The sequence below is a fragment of the Pteronotus mesoamericanus genome, unplaced genomic scaffold, assembly GCF_021234165.1.
Source record: "Pteronotus mesoamericanus isolate MK-2021 breed Mesoamerican mustached bat unplaced genomic scaffold, CSHL_Meso_final contig_57, whole genome shotgun sequence".
NCBI lineage: Eukaryota > Metazoa > Chordata > Mammalia > Chiroptera > Mormoopidae > Pteronotus > Pteronotus mesoamericanus.
The window spans coordinates 757,427-771,830 of NW_026555203.1; the positions used below are offsets into that span (position 1 = coordinate 757,427).

At 43.3% G+C, this 14,404-nt stretch overlaps 1 protein-coding gene across 1 annotated transcript in view; it reads left to right on the top strand.

Annotated features, from left to right (window-relative positions):
* Positions 1-14,404, top strand: part of KIAA1210 (KIAA1210 ortholog) — a 40,945-nt gene that overhangs the window by 22,954 nt on the left and 3,587 nt on the right. Inside the window, exons 7-10 of the mRNA XM_054580335.1 lie at positions 7,558-7,663; positions 9,343-10,203; positions 10,633-12,004; positions 12,098-13,509. Of these exons, the coding sequence (XP_054436310.1) occupies positions 7,558-7,663; positions 9,343-10,203; positions 10,633-12,004; positions 12,098-13,509 (3,751 nt within the window). The remainder of the gene's footprint in view (positions 1-7,557; positions 7,664-9,342; positions 10,204-10,632; positions 12,005-12,097; positions 13,510-14,404) is intronic.

The window sequence follows — 14,404 nt, forward strand, 5'->3', positions numbered from 1 at the left end:
GTAATCTAAGTTGTAGGTCCTTGCTTTTCATCACTTTGAATATTTCTTGCCAATCCCTTCTAGCCTGCAAAGTTTTGTTTTGTTTTTTTTTTTGTTTTTGTTCTTGTTTTTTGAGAAATCAGCAGACAGACTTATGGGTGCTCCCTTGTAGGTAACTAACTGCTTTTCTCTTGTTGCTTTTAAGATTTTCTCTTTATCTTTAACCTTTGGCATTTTAATTATAATGTGTCTTGGAGTGGGTCTTTTCACATCCATCTTGTTTGGGATTCTCTGTGTTTCCTGTATTTATAAGTCTATTTCCTTCACCAAGTTAGGGAAGTTTTCTTTCATTTTTTTTTTCAAATAGGTTCACAGTTTCTTGCTCTCTCTTCTCCCTTCAGCATCCTCGTGATGGAAATGTTGAACCTCTTGAAGTTGTCCCAGAGACCCCTTTCACTGTCCTCATTTTTTTGGATTATTTTTTCTTCTTGTTTTCATTGGTTGTTTTTTTTTCTTCTTGTTTTCATTGGTTGTTTTTTGGTTTTTTATATTCCAAATTGGTAATTTGATTCTTGACTTCATCCACGCTACAGCTCATTCCCTGTAAATTGTTTTTTTTTATTTCAATTAGTGTATCCTTTGTTTCTGTCTGGACCTTTTTTATGCTGCTGAGGTCCTCGCTAAGTTCCTTGAGCATCCTTATAACCAGTGTTTTGAACTCTGCATCTAGTATATTGCTTATCTCCATTTTGTTTCGTTCTTTTTCTGGAGTTCTGTTATTTCATTCGGGCCATGTTTCCTGTCTTCTAATTTTGGAATCCTCCCTGTGTTTCTGTCGATGTATTAGGTAGAGCTGCTGCATCTCCTGGGCTTGGTAGGGTGGCCTGATGTAGTAGGTGTCCTGTATAGACCAGTGGCAGAGCCTCCCCTAGGACCAAAACTGGGTACTCAAGGTGCATCCACCGTGTGGGCTGTGCACACCATTTTGTTGTTGTTGAGTCTCGATTGGTGTTGGTGTATCCAGGGTCAGCCACTGACTGTTCTGTCCAGGGTCACACAGCATAAACTACAAAGAGATCTGCAGATGGCTACTACTTGTGTGGGACTTGGAGATGCCCAGGTGAGACCAAGCTGTGAACCAAGGCCAGCTGCTGCTAGTGCCAGGCCTAGGGCAACTTAGCAAGATGTACAGGGCTCAATGAAGCCAGATGCTGCTTGTTTGAGAGAATTCAGGAATCTGAAGCATGGGTCAAGACAATCCATTCCTAAGGAACAGCCACTGGAAACAGCTTGGGTGGGCCTGAAAGTTGGGTGGGTCAGGGCCTCAGGGAATCCCCAGAGTGGGGCAGACAGTGTGAGTCAGGTTGATGGAGTCTCAGATATGGCACCCACCTGCAAGTTCTGTGACTCTGTAGGGGCAGAGTTCAGAAAGGAACAATGGCCTCTGCCAACACTTAAAGCTTCCCTCTAGCTCTTGCCCAGATGCCAGACACTTCAGTTTCTCCCTGTATTTCTCTGGTACCTTTCAAGCTGCTACCCCACTGCTGGAGCTCAGAGGGAGTGAGTCTGAGTAAGTTGGTGTGTGGGCATTTTAAGAGGAACTGTTTGGGGCTCCAGAAGTTTCTGTCTCCCACAACCCCAAAGCCCACTGGTTTTTGCAACCAGAAGTTTTGGGGACTTCTCTTCCTGTCACTGGAACCCTGGGCTGGGGGTCCTAGTGTGGGGCTGGGACTCTTTGCTCTCGAGATATCCCTCCTGAATTTTTATCCACCACACATGGGTGTGAGACCAGCCTGTTCTACTTCTGTGCCCCTCCTATCAGTCTGGATGGATGTGGTTTCTTTAATTCCATAGTTGTCATACTTCCATTCAACTTGGTTTCTGATGGTTCTGAGTGATAGCTGTTCTATAGTTTAGTTGTAATTTTGATGTGATTGTGTGAGGAGGCCAGCCATGTTTGCCTATGCTGCCATCTTGACTGAAAGTTTCCTTGGTACTTTTATCACTGTCTAACATTCTGTATATTTTGATTATTTATCTTCTTTATTGTCCATATTCTCCACTACAAGTATAAACTTAATGAAGAATGGTTTTCATCTTTTTTATTTACTACTGTATCCTTAATACCTAGAACTATGCTTGGTCCACAGCAGTTGCGCAATAAACGTTTGTGGAACTGGTGGATTAATTATGTTAAAACTTCTACCAGGCATTGCTTTTCTGAGAAATTGTCAAAGAAAATTCATCTCTGTTCCTCTATCATTTTAGTTATTCTTTCTGAGACCTCAGTAGCTCCAGCTGAAGGTAAATGGAAAAAGTCAAAGAAGCCTGTAGATCTAGAACCCTAAAAGGATACAATATGACTTGCTTTGCATGGAAAGTGACTTATGATGCCTAGGCAGCAAGTAAATGCCCACTTAAAGAAACATTTTCAGTTCATTTGGCATCCCAAACCATCAAGCATTATCCCCATCTGACTGACTATGGCACTCAAGCTCAGGCATGTAATTCAAAATGGCACTAAGAAGACCTCTGTTTTTGGGTGTAGAGTATGTTGTATGGGTATAGAGTATGTATATATTCTATATATTTTACAGCTTCCGTTACACTTACCAGTAAATTTTAAAAAACTATTCAAATAAACTTTCTGGATCCTTAGACTATGTTTGTCAAAGTATGGTCTGAGAACCTCCCAGCATCAGAATCACCCGCAGTGGGCATTGGAAAAGCACATTTAAGTATATATCAAGACCTGTTGAATAAGACTGCCAGGGGACGGGCCTTGCTATAGGCTTCACAGGCTCTCTAAGTGAGTCTTCTGGGGATAGCATTGTGAACCACTGTCTTGTCCTCTGGCATGAAGAGAAAGTCTCCCACTTTCAAACAGAAGCACAGCAAATTCTTAATAATCCCATCAGTTGTCTTAAAACAGAAACCATCAATATATGGATTCCACCTGGGAAGTGGGGATCTCTTGAAGGCCCTACCTTTTCTTCCCTCCGGTGTATTGAGTAGGAGAAACCTAGGAAAGTTACCACAGGAGCCAACCACAGGATTTTATGAGCTACCAGGGAAAAGTAAATCAAACCCCTTCCTGGAAGGTTTTTGAAAGAAAATCGAGGGAAGGAAAGGGGATTCTTTTCTCTACTTTCCCTTCCCCACCCCTCCTGCAACCCATTCCTCCTTCCTTGTATGCTGAGTACCAAGACACCTTCTCTACCCAAAGTCAGATATTTTCATTCCTTCTCCTGTGTCTCAGAGGGAGGTTACCACAGACAGCTTCTGGTTAACAGCTGGAGTTAAATGAGCTCCTTTCACCTCCACATCTGTGAGATATGCCAGGCCTAGTGTCTACTAACATAGAATCTTTCTAGGGAAAGAATTAAGGTTATGCCAGAGGAAGGGATTCTCAGCACTGGTTGATAGGGTGCTGGAAACTCCTTTGTTGTTAGTTGGGGTAAGGTGGCTCTTTGGGGGAAAATAATCCCACATTTTAGTATTTTCATCAAGCATTTTCCTCGAAGAGCCATCACCCTGGGGAAAAACTCACTCTGAAAGTATATTGGAGGTTTGACATTGGGATACTGGGGAGGTGAGTCCTCTGTGAGCCATTCAGCCAAGGGCTCAAAAGGCAGGTAGTCCTTGGGACATCTCCAAAAGGAGCAGCAGCTCTACAGGAACTACAGAATACCCTGAAGCATGAAAAATTTTGAGAACAGTAAAACAAGACCCAGTACTCTGTACACTGAGTATTAAATTCATATTTCCAAGAGGTAACACAAGCCAAGTATATAGTACCAAGATAAGATGTTAGATACATTAGTGGATGACAGTTGCAGAAAGAAATTAGGAAAGATTTGGGGCCACTGCTAGTTTTATTTGATTGCACAAAAAATAACTACCATTCCTCTCCCTTTTCCTAGAATACAAAACAGAGTGTTAAGCTGGCTGTATCATCAGCCTGATATCATTATCACTGTGTTAAGTTCTCAGACATTGGACTCACAGGCTATAAAAGAACCATATTTGGAATGAAGATAGTAGCAAAGATTATCACTGGATCAACATACAATGGTGGTGGGGAAATGTGAAAGGATGTGAAAGCTGCAAATACCAAAGGGGTCTCTGGTTCTGCATGGAGCTAGTTTGGTAAGAAGTAATGAGTAAACATAAATGGAAATTCTGCCCACTTGCTAAATTACATCATTTGCTCCTCGTGTCCAGGAAAGATGGCTTATCACCTAGCCTTCAAAGGCGCTTCTGCTAACACAAATATCTGGAGGTTCTTAGAAATGAGAAGTGCTCTGGGGTGTCTCTTTGAGGTGTGAAAAGTGCTATGTTAGGAATCCCAGAGGAGGTTGTTTTGAAGCCCTACAGAGGAATCCAACTGGGATACTGGGATCAGGTAGTTTGGAAAGGTGGAAGCCAGCCATAATGAGGACAAGTTGACATTCTCCCTCCCTACCCCACTAGAAATGGTAGGAGCACTCAATTCCTCAGGGTTCTCCCATCAGCCTCAAACACATGAACAGTAATATAAGTAAAGGTAGTGTGCTATGTAAACTCAGTTTACAGAAAAGACCTTTTCCAACCTGCTTTTCTTCCCTCTACCAAGCCCTCTGGTGGAGAAATCCCAGAACTCTGATGGGTTTTAAGACACAGATGGTTCTTCTCGCCCCAATCAGCCTCTCCTGTTAATAAAACAAGGGTACAGGACAAGAGAACATGCAAACCCTCTGACCTTGTAAACTCTATTAAATGGTTGGGCTCCTATCCTGAGGGCAAAGGGGGAGCCCCTAAGTGCTTCCTAAGCCAGGGAGCAACCTGAATTTCTTTTTCATGTTTTCACCTGCCAGGGAACAAGCAGAAAGTGTGCACCTTGCCACTAATGAGCTTATTGATGTGAAGTGTCAAGTTGCTGCAGTAAAAAGGGACAATGGTTCATGAAGGATTTCTGCTTTAGGAATTCTTCAGCCAGAAGAGCCTCCAACTTTGGAAACCAGTGATAGCAGAGGGGGTTGACTCATTTATTTTCTGCCATTTTCTCCAGAGTTCCTTTGAGCCCTCATCTGGACCCATTCGCTCTCAGTCCTTGACCACATTTACCATGCCCACCTCTCCCAGCAGCACCCAGCTGCCCACTGGTTTCAGCACCCCAGCCACCACTGAGGACTGTTTGGATTCTTCAGCTGCTCAACACAAGATGGCTATAAACCCCCGAAAACAAAAGAAGAAGAACCCTCAAGCGGCTGTAAGTTCTTCAAGAGGCCTGGGAATAAACTCATCTATAATAAAGGCTGAGTTAGAAGCTTTGCAAACTGCACCTAAGGAAGTGGTATGGTTTGGGGGATTGTAAGTAGGGATGGTAACATCAAGAGCACTGTGCCAGGCTTGACACCCCCAGAGAGGTAAGCAAATGTGCATCTAGTGATTGGGATGTCCTATACACGTGGAACTTACATAAAAGAGACTGAAGAAAGTAGAAATAACCTAAACTCCCAGAAACCATTTATTGTCTTAACATCAGGGAATTCACTCAACCCTCTTTGTAGAGGATATTCAACCATAGCCCAAATCAGTATTCTTTTCATTATTAATCAGCTAATACTCATACATTACAAATTGCAGCACTGTTCCACTCATTTGGGAAAACTCCAAGCATTCAAAGCTCAGCTATTAACACCTCCAAAGATCTCTCAGTATCACACTGACATGACAAATTCCTGTTACATGACTTTCATGACTTTCTAGAGGCAGAGCTACACTTAATGAGCCAATTCTGTTAAAAATATGGCCACAGATCAGACTCGGAGATCTGACAGCAAAGAGAAGTGACAGTTGATAGCAGAGACAGGCCATTTAGTATAGGGATCAAGAACTTTGCCCACCTTTGTAATGCCCTCAAGGCTACACTGTATCATAGTCCACTGTAATAGGTCCTGTTCATTATTTGCCTGAGTCATCCAGAAAAGTTAAACTATGTTCCCTGATCTCTGTTTAGAAAGGTAAGGAAGTAATGCCTCTGGAAATGTTTTTACTAAAAGCTAAGAATTAAAAGATGTTGATGCTGGAAGATTGATTCACTTTGGTCAAACACTTTATTTCTCAGTGACTATGGGCTGTAAGTAAAGGGCTGTAAATCAGAGCTGATAGAGACTAAATGATTTAATAATAGTTATAGTATTTTACAGGGAAGGAAATTAAAGCACAAGTAGCTGGCCAAGGTCAAACACTCTTGTGGTCGTAGAGCAAAGGCCAGAACCCATTCTCCTGACTTCCAACCCAGTACTCTTTCACCCCCACCATGTTGCTCCTCACTTTGACGTCTCAATTTAGCTTTAGAAAAATAACAAACACAAGTTGAAAGAACAGTAGGCTGGGCAGCAGTCCCAGGGGCCCCTCTGGTGGCTGTGGGAGAATTTCCTTGGCTCTGTCTCAAGCAGAAGTTTACCAATTACTATGCACTAAGCCCTATATATGCATTATCATCTGGACACTTCACCACAACCTGGGAGAAAGGAAATGTTGGCTAAGGGAAACTTAGTGTGACCTTTTTGAGTTCCTTCTGCATAGCCTAATTGAGGAAAGGCACTCTCTAAGAAGGCTGGGGATATCTACTTCTTCCATGTGACTCTACCTGACACTTGAATGAGTCTAAAGGGGTCCAGAATCATATATGACACAGAAGCTGCTGCCACTTGCTCCCTGCTTTAGAATTTCTTACGTCTTCAAGTCACACAGGAGGTTTCCCCTTATCCCTAATTTATAAATGTGGACATGGAATTCAGAGAATAATCTGCCCAGGGATCTACAGAGAGTAAATGATGGAGCAAAGATATGAACCCAGGTCTATCTGGCCTGATTTACTCAGAAGTAATTTTCAGTTGAGTCTGTTTGTAGAGACACATCAAATGGGAGCATAGAGTTGTATGTTTGTCTTCAGATTCAAGTCATAAAGGCTTACATTAAGCAAGTTCTGGACACTGTTCAATATGGTGCTACTCGGACATGTCTGAAGCTGCACTGTAATTATCTGAAAACTTTGTTAATTCTAAATCAATTTCAACCCCTTCAGTATAAAGGCTGAACTCTTCATCTTTTCCTCTCTTCCTTCCCAACAAAACCCTAATCTGCTTTCTTCTTTTAAGCTGGAAAGATGTAATTCATGTTCTCACTAAATTCCCTTAAAAAAAACCAAGTAAGATTTCAATTTGGCTCCCAGGTCTGATGAAGCAAATTTCATAATTCAAATGTTACCAAGAATATGATTGTTGTCAGGCCCAACACCCCATTTTCAGATTTATTGCCTTGTGGTGTGTTTTGGTGTTTTAGAGGGTTCCCTTAAGCATATCACTCAGAGATTAGAAACTTAAAATGTAGGTGAACCACTTCCAATAGGTGAAATGATCACCAGGTGATGGATGCCATTGGAAATAATTTTCATTGTTAATGGTATTGTTATGCTTCCAGCAGAACCATTTGGATATCATGGATGTTTTTCCTAATCTTTTTCCTTTGGCAAACATGAAGGGGTGGGTGAGCACTTTATTCTGATTCAAACTCTTTTCCCTCTTTTAGGTGAAGCCAAAGCAGGAGGAGCTGAGCCTTCCATTGGTTTCTGAAGAGAAGAGTAAAACCAAACCAAAAGCAGCTGACCAAAAGAAGCCCAAAAAAGACAGTGCAGGTTGGCACAACTTCACTCTCACCAAGAAGCATGCACTATAAGCTTAATTGCAAATGCTATGTGGTGCGAGCTATATAATGATAATTCCCTAGGCCTGTTGTCCTTGGTCCTCAGAGAGCTTTCAATTTAAGATGCATAATAATGTGATCCAGGTTTCTCCATCTAAATTGTCTAATTAACACAATTGCCTCTTGAGTGGGATTTAGGTAAAGAGTCATAACCGAATCCCTATTTTGTCTAAATGAATTTCTAACCAGAGGTGTTTTGTGTTTGTTTATGCATTGCTTTAATCCTCTCTGAGTCTAATGTACATGCTGAGTTCCTTAGTGAGCCCGGATACCAATGATTTCCACTTTGGCATTCCCCCTCAGCAACAGAACCAGACAATAATAACAGAATTGGCCTAAAACTAGTTTTTTAAAGTTGTTTTTCTCTTCCAGTAGTCAGAAAAGTGAGACCAGTTCTCATACCCATGGGCAAAGAGGGCTGGGGCAACTTCAGACAAATGTCCTTGGCAGCCAACACCTATTGAATCCCCAGTAAGAGTGAAAAATCCCTCTGTATATGTGGATGTTGGCACCAGGTGATAGAAACATGATTTCAAGCAATACTTGATAAAACAAAATTCCAGTTCCACAAATTAAGTCAAACCATTATTTCATATTTTTTCCACAAAGAATTTCACATGTGTGTTCAAAGACAGGATATTCCTAAACAAAATTTCCCATGAAAACTAATAAAACTGTTCTGCAAGAGACAGACAGAGAGGAAGAAAGAAAAAAAAAAGGGATGAGTAATCCATTTTACTTTCTTTTTTTCTCATATTTATTTTTAATAGTTGTCCTTGTTATGCAGAGGATAGAACTGATTTAGTGTCCCTGTGGGCAGATACTGATTGGTTTTCATACAATGGGAATGGTTGGAGTGCATCCAGCTATGCTCAGTGCTGCATGTCAGATATGAAGCCACTAGGTGGAGCTAGGGATACAGGGGAGGGAAGGCAGCAGTGAGAGCCCTCCCACCTGGGCATCAAGCTGAGTTCCTTCCTAAAAGTATAGAGAGAAGAGGAACAATCTAATTAACTGTTGCCTTGTGCTTGACCTGAAGCTGATGGACCAATACAGTTAAGGCTTTCCAAGAGTTTAGTTGCATGTATATCACATCAGCTTATTTTAATACAGGAAAGTAGAAAGCAGAAGAAAAGGGGACCATAATTTTACCTCCCAGATAACCCTTGTTGATACCTTTCTACAAAAGTAAACCAATACCTGCACATGATATGAAAATTAAATAGAATTAAGTAGAAAATCTAAGTACTAATTAGAAACTAAAATTTCCCCTTGCCCTGACCCACTCAGTTTCCTAAAAGATAATCATTGCTGCAAGTACAAAAATTGTCTTTTGATGTGTCTCACCCTAATGGTATGCCGGATATTGATATAATGGTGATAAGTCAACCTTGGAATCAGTTTATAAAATTCGATTTCACTTTGATTTTAAAATTTTCATCTGCAGAAGGCCAATAGTGACCAAGTTGCTCTTTGCCTTCTGAATAGCTACTTCTTCATACTAGGGAATACAATAGCAAATGGGTACCCATTAGGTCAAGTCAAATTGTTCTTATTTTAGGAAGTCAAAAGCACACACATTTTTTCTTTCCTTATTTCTGTTTGGTACAGGTACCTTGAGTCAGGAACCGAGCAACAAACCTGTGATTTCTAAGACAACAGATCAGGCTTCAAAGACAGATGCTTCTGGGAGTCAGGGCTACTCACGGCCAGCAACATATGGAAGACGAAGTGGAAATAAAGAATCAAGTGCTTCAGGAAAGAGTGAGAATAGACACAGAGGAAGGAGCTCTAAACGATCCAGTCGAGGGTTTGGTTTAGGTAATAGAGCTGGGTCCCCATCTGCTGATAAGATTGCCAGGGATAGCCATTTCCAGCAGTTGCCCTTGGAGAAGCAAGTTACAGAGCAGCCCATAGATCCACAAGCAGAAGCCACTGCTCCTCAGGAGTTGCTTTTAGATAAAAATTACATGGAACGGAGAAAGGCCACTTTAGATTTTGAAACCAGAAAAGCATCAGTATTACATCCCAAACCTAAAGACATGAAAGCGTCCATGATTAGGGGTCCATCACAATACCAAGAAGATGGAGCTTCTAGAGCCAAGTCAGAAGCCAGAGCTTCTCTTGTACCAATGGTGGAAAGCCCCTCTACAACCCAAGGAGATGTCATGTTCTCAGTGGCAGGGAAGGCTCAGGTGTATGTGGATCCTTCTCATATCCAGTCAGAAGAGGAAGATGCTTCCCCCTTTGATTCACAAAGTGTTGAATTTAAAATGGAGTCAGCTCAAGATAGCTCAACTACCTGCAAAGAGAAACATCCTGGAAATGTCCTTCAGGCCTTTACAGCAAGCATTTTGGGTACGGCAAGTGATTTGCCAGAGGGAGGCATTTCTGTAGAGAGGCTGCCTCCCAGAAGCCTGTCCCGGTCCTTGAGGAAGCCAGAAGCTGAAGAAGTCTCCTCAGATTCAGACAGTACTTCAGAGATGGAAAGTAGTTCTGAGCAGCAACTGGCTCCTGGATTCTTTGTGCAGTCCTCGGGGGAGCCTGAAGATGATCAAGAAGCCTTCACAGAATCAAGCAGTTTTGTCGGGAAATTGAGCAGTTCTCATAAGCAACTGGCTCCCAGTTGTGCATCCCCAGCTTTGGGGGAGCCTGAAGACAAAGTGCCCATGGAATCAAGTAGTTATTTTGAAAAATACAATACTGCTAAGGATTGGAGCAGCTCTGAGGAAGATCTGCCTCCCAGACACCCTTCCTGGTCCTTGGGGAAGCCAGAAGCTGAAGAAGTCTCTTCAGATTCTGACAGTACTTCAGAGGTGGAAAGTGTTCCTGAGCAGCAGCTGGCTCCTGGATATTTTTTGCAGTCCTTGGGGGAGCCCAAAGATGAAAGACTCTTTTCAGATTCAGAGAGTGCTTCAGAGGAAGGCAATGGTTCTGAACAGCAGCTGGTTCCCAATTATGCTTCCCAGTCCTTGGGGGAGCCCGAAGATGACCAAGAAGCCTTCACAGAATCAAGTAGTTTTGTTGGGAAATTGAGCAGTTCTCATGAGCAGCTGACTCCCAGTTGTGCATCCCATGCTTTGGGGGAGCCTAAAGATGAAGTGTCCACAGAATCAAATAGTTATTTTGAAAAATACAATACTGCTAAGGATTGGAGCAGCTCTGAGGAAGATCTGCCTTCCAGACACCATTCCCTGGCTTTGGGGAAGCCCGAAGACCAAAAGGAAACCTGGGCAGTTTCAAAGACCGCACTTGAGGAGTGGGGTGTTTCTGCAGAGCAGGATCCTCCCAGACACCTTCCTCAGCCCTTAGTGAGGCCATCTGCTCAGCAACAACTCTCCACACATTCAACAAATACTCCTTCAGAATGGGTGCCAATGCCTCCCAGGCACATTTATCAGCCTTGGCTGAAACCTAAACCCAAGCAACAAGCCTCTGCTGGTTCAGAGAGTACTGCTCTTGAGTGGGCCATTTCTATGGAGCCACTGCCTCCCAGAGTGTCTTCAAGGCGCCAGTTGAGGCGTAAAGTTGAGCAACCAGTCTCCTCAGGCCCAGAAATTGCTACTATTGAAGGGATCACTTCTATGGAGCTACCACCCCCAGGAAATCATTCTCAGCCCCTGGCGAAACCAATAGCTGAGCAAGAAATCTCTGCTGGTCCGGAGAGCACAGCTGTTAAGGGGAGAATTTCTATGGAGCCTCTGCCTCCTAAACTGTTTGCCCACCCCTTGGTGAAGCCAAAAGTTGAACAAAATGTGTTCTTAGGTTCAGAGGGTGCTGAGAAGGTCATTTCAGTGGAGCCACCACTCCAGGAACACTGTCCCCAATGCTTGACAAATCCTGGAGCACAGCATATCTTCTCAGAGAACACTACTGGTAATGAAGGCATGTTTGTGGAGGTGTTGCCTCCAAAATGCCCTTGCCAGCCCTTGGTGAGGCTTAAATTCCAGCCACAGACTATCACCTGCGACTCAAGGAGTGCTTCCACAGAATGGAGGAGTCCTGTGGAGGTGATGCCTCCAAGACACACCTTCTACCCCTGCGTGAACACTGGCATTGAACAACCCTCTGCAGGTCCAAAGAGCACTGCTGTGGACTGGGGCATTCCTATGGAGCCACTCCCTCACAGAATGCCTTCTCAGCCCCTGATGAGACAAGTTGCTCAGCAAAAGGTCTTCTCACGTTCATTTAGTGCTCCTGCACAATGGAATAGTCTTAGGGAGCCGATGCCTCCTACATACACTTTCCAGCCCTGGGTGAGCCCTAAATTTGAGCAACAAACGCATGCAGGTCCAGAGAGCATTGTGGCTGAGAGGAGTACTTTGACAGAGCCTCTGATGCCCAGATTGCCTTCTTGGGCTCTGAGAAAACCAATCTCTACAGGTCCAGAGAGTGTTGCCATTGAGAGGAACACTTCTACAGAGTTGCTGCCTCCCAGGCATTGGTCCATTGTTAGACACAAAGTTCAGAAAATGTCACCAAGGTTAGAGAAAGCTGCTGTTGAGAGGGTCATTTCTGGGAGAGCAGAGCCTCCTGAACATCCCATCCACTTCTTAAAGTTTAAAGCCCAGGAAATATCCTCACATCTGGAGAACACTGCTGTTGAAGCAGGCGCTTCTAAGAAATCGCTGCTTTCCAGATGTCCTTCCCAGTCAGTTGTGAAGTATATGGCACAGCATATCTTTTCAGAGAGCCCTGATAAGGAACGGCAGGTTTCTCTGGATCCTCTGGCTTCAAATCAACCTTCCAAATCTTTGCTGATGCCTAAAGTTGGGCATCAAGTTTTCTCAGGTTGGGAGAGTGCTGGTACTGAGGGAGGCATTTCTTCTAAGCTGCTGCCTACAAAATGTCCTTTACAGTCCTTAGGGAAGCCTGAAGATCTGCAAGAAGTTGTCTCATATTCAGAGAGTGCTTTTGTGAAGTGGAGCTGTCCTCAAGAGCAATGGCCTCCCAGATACCTTGCCCAGACATGGGGGAAGCTTGAGCACAAGCAAGAAGTTCCCCCAGTTTCTCAGAGGTCTGTTGAAGAATGGAGGTGTTCTGAAGAGCAGCTGCCTTCAAGATGCCCTTTCCAAGATGAGGGTGGGGCTGAATTCCAGCCACGGATTTTCTCAACAGGCTCAGTGAGTGTACCTGTAGGGTGTAGCAGTGCTGAGCATCACCTGCCTCCCAGACACCCTTTTCAGGCTTTTGCAAACCCTGAATATCAGCAACGAGTTTATTCAAGTTCCATAAGTGCTGCTGCTAAGGGAACCATTTTTGAGAGCAACCCTAGCAGCTGTTCCCTACCAAGAGGTCCAGCTTCTCCAAATGAAACTGGAAAACACAGCCAACGTTCTGAAAATGTCATTAAGAACACCCCAACTTCTGCTACCAAACCGATGAAGTTCACTGTCACTCATGCCTGGCCAATATCCATTTCTGGGGACAATTATCCTAAAGAGGAAGTTCTTGAGAGTAGTGATCGAAATGATGGCTGTTCAAGTTTATCCACCAGTGAGGCTGATGTTGAAAACCTTTTTGGAGTCCGACTGAAGAAGATCCCTTCTTCGCAGAAGTACAAGAGTGAGGAACAAGAGCATTTTACCAAGCTTCCTTCACCCTCCTTGGACCCAACTTCATCTTCTGTAGGTAAAGAACCACAAATCAGAAGTGCTTCCAAGGGATTCCTCCATACCACAGAGAACCTCACCACAATATCTGACTTTGCAGAGAAGCAACAGAGCAAGCCCAAATCTGACAGCATGCCCAAGAAGCAACCTGCTTACAAAATCCGAGGTAAGATTTTATCTTTAGGTACCAAATGGAGCAAAAAACTATAAATCAAAGTCTTTAATAGGAAAAAGTGTGTCCTAGCCTTGCCTGCTGAGTTGTTCCTTTGATAGGGCTGGCTTGTTGATTTAGGGGCAAGACAGTGCCCCAGTCTATCTTTGTTAATGGATTTTCCAATGGACACATGACCATTTTCCCATTCTCTCCCCCACAGTACACCTTACACTTAGATGGAATTTTATGCTTTTCTCAAAAACAGTTTTACATGTATCATTAGGCTTCCCCCAACACCAGGGGATTTTTAAAACCAGCTTGCTAATAGAGCACTATGTGCAGACTCTCAGGTTGAAATCTTCATTTTCTGTGTTTGTTCATCCATAGCTTCTTCACTCACCTGAAATGATTAAGAATCCAGAGCTAGGTGATCTTTTGAGCAATAATATCTCATGAACTCATTGCACCTTCACACTCACTGTCACATTCTTGTATATGCCTATAACCACACCCATGTACCCATACACTTGCATGAGGAACTATGAAGTAACAAATACTGTAAGCATTTCCTTGGAGTTAGAGGAATGACAACAATAGCCTGAGCCTCTGGTCTCCTAGGGATTTTTCCAGCCCATCTGGCAACCATTGTCCTATCATAATTTAGAGATAGAAAGAGGAATGGACAAGTAATGGAAAAGGACCAATAACAGGACACTATGCAAACTTTGAAATATAGCTTCTTATCTACCCAAGGAACTCCTGCCTTGCCAGGTTGTGGGGAGGGCACAAAAGAAGGGGCCCATTCTCTATGTGATATCTATTTATTTTTGTTTGACAATTCACAAGGATCCCATTGGGACATTATTGTGGGTAGGCCCCAGCCAGGCTCAAGATTTTGCCTGCCTTG